The sequence below is a fragment of the Physcomitrium patens genome, chromosome 24 (genome assembly GCF_059467195.1).
Source record: "Physcomitrium patens ecotype Gransden chromosome 24, ASM5946719v1, whole genome shotgun sequence".
Taxonomy (NCBI): Eukaryota; Viridiplantae; Streptophyta; class Bryopsida; order Funariales; family Funariaceae; genus Physcomitrium; species Physcomitrium patens.
Window position 1 is genome coordinate 4,615,376 of NC_143433.1, and position 10,541 is coordinate 4,625,916.

General features: G+C 42.1%; 2 protein-coding genes across 2 annotated transcripts; both read left to right on the top strand.

The window, feature by feature from the left end:
* Positions 1–2,094: 2,094 nt before the first annotated feature.
* On the top strand, positions 2,095–5,359 carry LOC112276598 (uncharacterized). Its single transcript, XM_073531126.2, has 3 exons — positions 2,095–2,223; positions 3,489–4,033; positions 4,166–5,359. The coding sequence occupies exons 2-3, from the start codon at positions 3,501–3,503 to the stop codon at positions 4,494–4,496; spliced, it is 864 nt and encodes a 287-aa protein (XP_073387227.2). The 5' UTR covers positions 2,095–2,223; positions 3,489–3,500; the 3' UTR covers positions 4,497–5,359.
* Positions 5,360–5,667: 308 nt separating this feature from the next.
* LOC112276596 (putative BPI/LBP family protein At1g04970) lies at positions 5,668–9,964 on the top strand. Its single transcript, XM_024508023.3, has 6 exons — positions 5,668–7,169; positions 7,319–7,458; positions 7,622–7,973; positions 8,383–8,631; positions 8,755–8,880; positions 9,331–9,964. Exons 1-6 carry the CDS (start codon positions 6,624–6,626, stop codon positions 9,538–9,540), a joined length of 1,623 nt encoding a protein of 540 aa, XP_024363791.1. The 5' UTR covers positions 5,668–6,623; the 3' UTR covers positions 9,541–9,964.
* The last annotated feature ends 577 nt before the right edge of the window (positions 9,965–10,541 follow it).

Consider the following 10,541-nt stretch of genomic DNA (forward strand, 5'->3'; position numbering starts at 1 on the left):
AAGAAAAATATATTTAAAAATTATGATTAAATATTTTTTAAATTAAAACTTAAAAAAATAAAAATAAAAAACAAATAACAATCTACAATGGTGAATGTGAAAAATTAACTAGATGTATATAAATTTATAATTGTATTTGACATAAATAAATTTGTACAAACTAATATATACATAATTTTCTACACAACAATATATTATTTTATGATCATTATAAAAAATAAAAATAAAATAAAATAAAATCCAATTAATTTATGTATAATAATAAATATAAATTAATTTAAAAAATTAAAGAAATAATGGTAGGAAGATATAGTTGTATTTAGAGCATTGAGATGAATTAATGAATAGATTAATGGAACAAACAAGAACTAAGTGGATTTTCCACAAGCTATTCACTTCTTACAAGCCTCACTCAATAAGTATTGCATATAAGGCTTGCCAAGATCCAAGATCCAAGACACTTATAGCATTATAGAATTTTGAGAAGTGTAAGGAGAGGATGGAGCTAATAGAGAAGTTGCTTTTAGATGGTGCAAAATGCAACAATGATTGCTTCTGATAATTAAGTTATTAGTCATATTTATTTTTAATTTCTCTTAAAAGAAATAACTATTATTTTAATAAAATTTAATACAATAATTTATTATTATATCTTTTAAAAAAATATTATCCGTTTTTTTTTATTTTTTGAAAATAAAAATAATATCTCTTATGTAATCTTATTTTTTCAATAGATCAAATTACTTAATATATATAATTAAATAAAAAATTACATATATGCAACCATCAAACTAAAATCTACTTTTACTTATTATAATGTAAGTATTATACATACATGCACATTCCTACAATATAATTAAATGTAACATATTATTTATAAAAACACATATTTAAAATTAGAAACGTTGAGAATGCAAGATTTGATTCCACTAGTATGTAAAAAAATTTGATTATTTTACTCAAAACACAAAAAAAAAAAGTATATCTGTCATTCTAATACATCTTTACATTATACAATATCATATTTGGTTATAAAAATGATAGCAATGTATTATCCAACAAATTTGTGGTTCTCATTTCACCTATACACACACACACACTAATATCACCATTACCTCAAACAACTAATGTACTTGTATTTTTGCTTATGTATATATATATATATATATATACACACATATTAACTTCTAACCACAAATCGCCCAACTTCATTCACCTAAAGGAGTGGACCTGGAATCAACAAATCCTTAATATCCCCCATATAGACCTACTAAACCTCATTCATCCATCAGGGGGTTGTTTACATAGACATATTTCATTCATTCAGTTGACCTAGAGACCTCGAGCATAGAAATGGAGGGAGCGGAGAAGCAACGCGGTGACCTTCTGGCGCCACGCTGGCAGCCACCCATCCAGGTCAGCAATTGTCGTCCACCCCGCCTACTACAACTCTTCCCCCCGCTTTTTTCCTTTCCCCGCTGTTCAAAGCCTCGCTATTCCCATTTACCCCGCGCTATTCATCGCTGCTCCCAGCGCTTCCTTCGCTGAGTCGCGATCTTGACTTCGCTTGCTGTGCCAGGGTTTAGCTCCCCCTGTTGTTGCAGCACTCTGCGTCGGTCGATGTCTGCGGAGTGCCTGCGTCCGTAGAGCGTGAGACTCGCTTCAGCGGATAACGAAATCCATTGATGCTCTGGTCTGTATAAATACTTTTAGTGTTAGTTGAGCTTGGGAGGAGTAGTCATAGGATCTTCTTCTTTCACGTTGGCAGCGTAGACCTGTAGTGTGAGGATTCGCGGGCAGCAAGTCCAGGTGAGGTTGCTGTGTTGCTGTCGGAGAGCAGCTAGGTAGTGAGAAGTGTCAACGTCGTGAGGGACAAAAAAAGATAAAAGTAAATTAAAAATAGAAATAAGGGGGGAAACAAGAAGAAGAAAAGAAAAACGGAGAGTAGATCCAGATTTGTAGTTCCATTGTTTAGTGGATTTTTTTACTAGAGTCCACTTGGATTTACGGAAGGTGCGAAATTGACACTAACGATCTTCTCTTTTGGATGCTCGTCGAAGGGACTTATTTTGCAGCAGCCTTAGTATTGGTTGTTCTCTCCAATGTTGCAATTCCGACATTGGCATTTGGAGAGAATTGTTAGGGGCAGCTTCAAACTGTAGCCCACGGAACTGGCGGTTTGAGGACAGGGACGTTGACCTTGGACCGTGTACTCGAATTTGTGTGAGTATCTCACGACCTCTCATTGAGTTAGCTTCACATTATTAGTTTACGCTCTTGGTACCTGACGGATAGGATTCAACGGTGATATATTGAACCAGCCATCTCTGCACGCATTTCATAGAGGTTTAAAGTACTGAATCTCAGGAGAAAAGTAATAAGAAGATAACGGTCTTCAGCTTGCTCCTCCTGAAATTTAGCGTTAGCATTAAGGATCTGGAGGTCGGTGACGCTTCACATGTCGCGTCAGGATCGTGTAGAAAGATGCGTTGAATTTGATCGCTTCGCTCGAGGCAACTCTAGACAATCCAAAAGTGACATGCGCCGCGGAGGACGAGCCAATCGTAATCTGCGTTCTCATCTAAATGCCTCATTCCTTTATTCACGTCTCTCTTTGGAGCTTCATCTCAATTTTAGTGTTTCTTCACTTCTGCTTCCTTTTGTATCTTAATTGTGGTGCAAGTGTTAGCTTTCTGGTGTACATTAGAAACCAAAATTGTTCACAAGATTCACTTTTCACGTAGGTGCACATCTTATTCGTAACCTCACCGCCGCACGATGTTCTGCAATAGCTAGACATGTTTTCGTTTCTGCGCTGCACCTGGACTTTGTAGTCGAAGCGATATCTTACAGAATCCGAAATCTGCAGCGAACAATGCTTGTCTTCTTGGCGTCGCTTTTATGTCACGGAGATTCTCTTGCTCGAAATTTGTCCCAGAGTTTCTTCCCCCCCCCCCCCCCCCTTGTAACTTGAGCGCAATTGTTTCACCATCTGATGCCTATGTTGCGCTTAGACCGAACATGTGTTATACTTCTATATGCTCTGTTGTTAATTCCCTTTGTACTCGTATCCAAGTTTCTCAATTTCATCTGCGACGCTCTTACAGGTAATTTCGACAGAATTTATGCTGGCAAAGTTCTCACTGTCCGAACTGGTATTGAAATCCAAATTACTTCTGGAGACAGTGTATGTATTTTGCGAGGTTATCATTCTAGTCAGGGTGGACTACACTATATTCGGAAAGTGTATGCCCTCGAGCTCGGTATAGTACCGGAAAATCTGGTATGCGGGATCCAGTTCGGAATGGTAATTTAGCACCTCAGCAGAGTTGAGGTCTTGATGGATAGATTCTTTATCCAGACTTGTATCGCCCCAACAAGTCAGTAGTGAGTGATAAAAGGGGCTGGATTCATGATTCTGCTTCTTACAAAAAAAATTAATATTACGTAGGTGTTATCATCTTGATTTTGACCGTGACGGGCCATAGCTTCCTTCAGCAATGACAGGATCAACTGGGAACACCAACACGGCGTGCGCGGCTTGCAAGTTTCAGAGGAGAAAATGTTCTGCGGATTGTCCTCTCTCGCCTTACTTCCCCCCGGATCAACCTAAGCGCTTCGCTAACGTTCACAAACTCTTCGGTGTCAGCAATATCCTGCGCATCCTTAAATTTGTTGATCCTTCTAAACGTGAGGATACAGTGAAGTCCATCGCTTATGAGGCCGACACTCGAGAAAAGGACCCTGTGCATGGGTGTTTGGGCGTCATCACTGTGCTTCAAAATCAGGTGTCTAAATTGAAGGAAGAGCTCAACATGGCCGGTGAGCAACTCTTCTTGGTAGAGCAGCAGCAGGCGGTCGCTTCAGCTGGCCAACAACTCCAGAGCTTTCATGGACACCCCGGATTATCGCGTAGTTCCGTTTCCGAGGATGAGGAGTCGCAGTTCTTACGACACCAAATCAGCTTTCACGACGATCACAAGTTTGACACCAAATTCAACCAGAAATCGAACATTCTCCCCTTAAATTACAGGTAACAGTCGATCGCAGCGCGAAACCTGTAATCTCTTTCTTACTTACACGATGGCCCCGTCATGATTTGAAGCTTATGTTCAAATATTCACCTTAGTCCTAACCAACCATCGTTATAACATATTTTTTGTAGATACGGAGCGGATGATGCGTCGTCAGTGATCAGCCTGTTGAATGTCGACCATGTGGAGCAGCTGCGGCGAGCAGGGAGCTACTTTGGAATGGACCCTTCATACGACGAAAGCCCAGTAAGCCACCATCAAATGCACATGCAAGCTGTACTTGAACAAGATCACTTCCATGCCCTCCGAAGCTCTCCTCCCGATGGTCTATCTGCATACGGAATCGCGCCTGAGGGTGTCATGAGAAGAACGAATTACTTAGTGACAAGTGGACAATGTAAGGTCTCCGACCACGACCTTCAGCGAGCCGGAGTATATTTGACCTTGACAAATCAGCACTGACGTGAAAATGTTTAGACAAATCTCGCCATCAAACCATAGCGTGCGCTACATGAAACTGGACAAAACAAAGTGCTCTAGCCTCTTCAGGTGTACGCTAATTAGCGCATGGAATGCGCAAATTGTTCGTCCAACTGAACAGTCGACGAACTAGCAGCGTCCTGTTCGTTCACGCCATCCCGACCTACAGGAGGGTGAAAGATCCTGGTTGTGCTCAACTCTCTTCATTATTCAATAGTTCTTCTGGCGCACCATACAACATGAGATTGTGTTTTGTTATTATGGGGGTGGACTCGGTGTTTGGTTACGTTACTGTGACCTGCATCGACAAGAACAGCAGACGACTCTTGTAAGGATAGGGGAATCTGTCTGCAATTTTTGTTTCCGCCTGTGATTTTGGAGTACAAGGTTCAAATTTCAACCACGATCTGCACCTAGGGGCTTATAGAATTCAGAAAGATTCCTCTCGCTGCTGCAGGATGGTTTCGTGCCGAACATGTCGAGGTTGGAATCTGAACCCCCACATGACGTTTAGAACCGAACACCAAATTCATCTCTAGTCCAAAGAAAGTTATCACATATTCCTCAAGTGGACTTTGCATCACAAAGTGTTGCCCTTGGGGCAGGTGTTGAAGGATCAAGCACAACAAACCTGCCGATACCGAACCAGGGTTGATCATCTCTTCAGAAATGAATCCAAATTTATTACGTAGTGTAGAAAATTATAAGTTGTAGTTTTAGCAGTGTGCGATGGCTAATGAAGTGTGGTCTTACAACTGCATTTTTTAGAACTAAAAGCGATTCATTAATGTACCCATAGAAACTGATTCTCGACAATAAAACTTCGTAATGACTTGTGTCCGAAATAGCCTTCTCTGTTCCAGGAGTTCTGGTACTGTAGTTGGAGATGCTGCAGCTGGAAGTGAATCCATCGTGTGAGCAAAGCTGGTAACCTTTCCTACTCTAATCCTCTACTGGGGCATCTGTAAAGAGATAGAAAGTATTCTAATCCATTGATGGATGTGCTAGCTGGCTATTTCTTGGTGGTGGCCCAGCCTGAAAACTCTCACACGAGCTTTACGTTCCTCTGGACACAAACGATCAGACTCGTATTCACGGAGGATGAAACTCTATATTGGATCTTCATCCAAATAAAAATTTGGGCACTTTGCGCAGATCCGGAATTCTTCGGCGTGCTAGTACTCTGTTTAAAGCAGAGACCAGGATTTGCAGTCTTGTCAGTATGCTTTGATGATTATAATAAAAATGCATAGAGGTACTTCGGAGCAGCAGCAAAGAGGTTTGAGTGTTGCAAGAAAGCATGTGGCCTTGAGGATAATGAGGTTACGTGCAGGCTATTGCGTCCGTGGCGGTTTGCCGTTAATTCGCTTGGAGGTTGCCTTGCTGTAGGTGATTGCTACTTTGCTTTCTAGTAACTCCATCGTTTGCCCCTCCCATGGTTACTCTACTCTGTCTGAATTCAATATTTGAGATTACGGCTCGTGGTCATACGAGCTCTTCAATCGCAATACGTCGTCGCTGGTTGGAGTGAACCGACCAGCCTGTTCTTTGCTGCGTCGACTTTCCTGAATTGCGTGTCCATCAATTTGGTATTATCACGTCCTCGGGTTTGAGCTGCCAAACTTCTCCAATTCTAGCTTCAGTTGCAATCTATCCCTTTAAAAGAATTGGTTCCAGTCTTCACCCTCCAGTTTGGGCAGTTCGATCAGTATGTTTTGTAGCTGGTGTGGGTAATTAGAGCAGACGCCTCGAATCTCTTATTCAAGCTCAGTGTAAGGACTCCAGATTCATCTGCATGAGACAGCATTGGCGGTGCGTGCGAATTCTCTCGAACTGGTGATTGCTGCGATTGATTCACTTTCAAGCAAGTACAATTGAGTGAATTTAGCGAAGCTTTCTGAACCTTGCAGAAGTGCTCACGGAGTTTAAGATTCAGCTCTCGAAGAGTAAGGCTTACACATCTACAGAATTGCGAGTCGAAGAATCGCTATTCTTTGACCAATTAGGTTTCTGTGATCAATCTCCTCGTTTCCAATGAAGAGAATTTCCGTGTGATATGTGTCTTGAGTGGGATTAGTTTTGAAGTTCGGCATTCAACTGTCTTGGAGCATGGGACTTGCCATGCTCAGGCTAACTCTCCTTTCTGTCTCCATCGTCCTCTTGCTGCGTCATGCCGCTGCATCCAAATTCGAAGCCTTCTCGAACGAGGCTGAATACGATGTTGGGGACTCCTATTTCAAGATTCTTGCGGAGAATGAAGACAAAGGAAACACTGCCCTTGAATTACAGAGAACTCCAGATGTACTAGTTAGTGGAGATGGAAACAGTGCGGGGGTTATGGTCAACCTATCTGAATCCGGATTATCCTACGTGAAGGACGTTCTCCTCGAGCAAATACTGGAAGAGGTAACCCCATTGGTATTACCAGACATGAAGACGCGCATTAACTCTCCCATCGGCCGCCTTGATGTTGAAGTCTCCCACAATGAACTTTCCTGGGCAAATGTCTCACGTTCGGACGTAGTTCTGGGGAAGAAAGGCATCACCGTGTTTGTTGGACATATTCATGCCGGGGTTCGTCTTCATTGGAAGTATAAGTACACGGCCACTTATGTCCCATTTCCTGTCAACGACGGTGGATGGGCGGATGTGGAGGTAAGAAACTGACAATTTAGCTTCGAAGCGATCCAGAAGGGTGAATTCCATGGTGAAACAGAATAAAATTGACAGAATTTGTTGTATGATTCAACGTTACCTTGTCCGTTATTGCTCAACCTTGGCGAATAATTGTTTTTTTTGTGCAGGTAAATGGCATGCAAGTGAACATGACATCTGTTCTTGCAGCACGCAACGGAACGCTGCGGATGACAGTAGTTGGGTGTGAAACTCACATCGATGACCTCCATATTAAATTACAAGGGGGTGCATCATGGTTTTATCAGCCGTAAGTGCTTGTTACACCATTCCTCCTTGTGGGTCACGAAACTTATCGATTCTTTGGAGACACGATACTGTTGCATTTGCTCTTAAATTGCATATAAGCAATGCCTCTTGTAAGGTTTGCGCTGGACTGTGTGTGGATAATAGCTTTCCACTATTTTCAACAGGTTTGTGAATGTGTTTGATGCGGAGATTCGTGCAGCTATTGGAACTACAATATCAAAGAGGATTGTTGCGATCGCAGAGAAGCTGGATAACACTCTTCAAGCACTTCCTCGCCATTTACCTATAGACGATGTCTCCGCTGTTGATGTGACCATAATGCAGGATCCGGTAATAGGCCCCACGTTCCTTAGCGTGTGCATGAAGGGGGAGTTTGTCTCCCTCGTGAAACCCTCAAACTCCACATGCCTGGATTACGAGTTGCAGTCAGAACTGCTGCACAGTGACTCCACAAAAATGGTCACAGTTGCCCTACGTGAGGACGTCATTAACTCAGCAATCGCTGTATACTATGAGGTTCATGCCCTTCAAACCTGTTGAATACAAAATCTACTGGGTAGAATGCTCACGTTACAGGTTGACCTCTGAGTACTTTTCTCAGAGCAGGAACATGTGCTGCTGGAGTTCTGCTTACTTTGATTCCAACGTTTTCTGATGACTCGAAAGTTGTCAGAATTTCCTTTTCACCTAATTATTTTATACTTGCTAGGTTATATTGATTCTTGTATTGGTAGAACAGCTTTTGAATCTTCATAATTGAATACCTGAAAACTGTCTAGAGTTCATGAAGTTATATCAGAGAATATGACTCTAAGCTGCCTTCACCAAACGAGTTCTATGAATTTTAGGATTGACGGCAGATGGAAACAGTGCCATGGTATGTCCATTGGATGGCTGTAACTTATTGGAACAGTCTTGTTTGCAGGCTGGGTTTTTGGAGTGGGTAGGAGACGAGGCGCTAAAAGAGGCATGGTTAAACACCCACTTCTGGAGATGGATCATACCCCAATTGTACAAGAAGTATCCAAACATGGACATGGCATTGGATTTTTCCTGTTCCGCACCACCAACTGTCAAGCTTCAGAGTGATGGTGTAACGGGGAATGCTGCAGTTGAACTGACCTTGTTAGTGAAGACTGACGAAGAGCCTCTGCCTGTGGTCTGCATCTCTTTGGTAAGCTCTCTTCTCACGAGTTAAACCGCGTTCGTGTGTTACCTTACCGGTAGATGTAAAATCATTGTAGTGGACAACAGGCCATCTAATTTTCTGACTGTGGCGTTGTTTGTGCTTGGACAGACCGTATCCATGGATGCAATGGTGAATGTTGTGGATAATAAAATCGCGGCTGAATTGGCTCTAAACGACCTCGGCCTCGAACTGAAATGGAGTGACATTGGCAACTTTCCTGTCGCCCTTCTTCAGGTGAGTCTGGTTTCTACCTGTTCTGAGCCATGTCTGAGTTCATTTTAAATGTTCATTTCAGTTCCATTAGTATGGGATTTACTTAGAGAAGAGTTCCAAGCCCTTGTGCGTTGCTATACAGTTGTATGCAAATTTAATTTTTTGCATTTTTCAGAATTGGGAGTTATTTCCATGTAGGTCAGTAGAAAAATTAGTGAAATTTTATGGAATCATGTGAAATTTCGGGGGACCTGACCCGGCCCTTGGTGCTGCTCTATTTCCTGCACATGCAAAGGGCCTCTTGCTGGGAGTGATAGTTCTCAGTGGAAGTGTGAATGGTTGAACAGACTATCGAAGTGGAAGAACAAAATCCTTTGACGCATAAAAAATAGACAGACGAATAGAAGTGTAAAACCTCCCCAGTTTGCTTGTTGTGTAATGTGTAACCCTTGATGCTATGTGTGTGTGCAGCCAACACTGCGAACAGTCATCTCAAGGGTGATTCTTCCTATTTTGAACAAAAAGTTCGACCATGGCTTCCCCTTACCTTTTCTACCGGCTATCGATCTGGAAAATGTCGATATCCGCTATGAGGAGGGCTACATCTTTGTATGTTGCGACATATTCTACAAGGGTGGCATCGTAAAGCCACCGGGTCCACTTACAGAACCATTGAAGTGATTGTTCGATCTCATCGCCACTCGACTGAGCTTGCAGAGACCAACCTTTAATGCGATCATCCCACCCAACATGTAATCTAGAGAGTTTGTGGTTTGTAGGCATCTATTCAAGGAAGAAACTCATCAACAGTCTGTGAAGGGTCATAGTTGCAACAGTAGTATTCAAGCCTCACATGGATCACATGAATCTTGTGGTCGGATATACTTGCTCGGCTCGGGAGTTGGGCTCGTAGAGTACTGAAAACCCTAGGCTGCTGAGATTGTAAGGGGTAATTTGTGAGGAAAGCACTTGTAAATCAGGAAAATCAGAGTGCAGTTGTGTAACTGTAGTGTATAATCATCCCTTGTTCCTCCTCGCAAGAGGTTGTCCACAAATGTTTTTCTACAGCTGCAGCAGAGAATGTGCATTTTCCTTAACATGTTAATATGTGCGGACTTTCTCTATACGGGGCTCTAGCCATCTTTTGACATCTTTTGGGTTTTGAGTATGGAAACAGACATTGAGATTGTTTCTAGAATGAGGCTTTAATCCACTTAACCACGCCCACGTATGTTGAGGAGGTTTGTGGCGTTTTTATTTGGAAGTTTCTACCATGTTACAATTTATAGCTCCAACGAGAGCCACCTGCCTGTCATTGGACATTTTCGACACTTACAAATATGCTCTTGAACCTTACAGGATTAGTAATGAAGTGCAGAGGTCAGAGCTGGGTGTTTCTTATCACCTACGCTGCTGCAGCAATTCCAAAATCCAAGAAAAAAGGATTTGAAGCAGTTGAAAATATATTTTCACTTGTTGCTGTGACGAGGTGCCCATTCTCAACACATGGTTGCCTCACATGGGAAGTCATAGGTTTTTGTTGTGTGTTTGTTTTAACTCATTGGGAACGACAAACATATTGTGTGTCACATACATTTGTTGCGTGCTGATGAACAGAAATGGGGATAAAAGCAATCTTTATGATTGACTGACAATAATCTGACTCGGCAAAGACAGCGGCA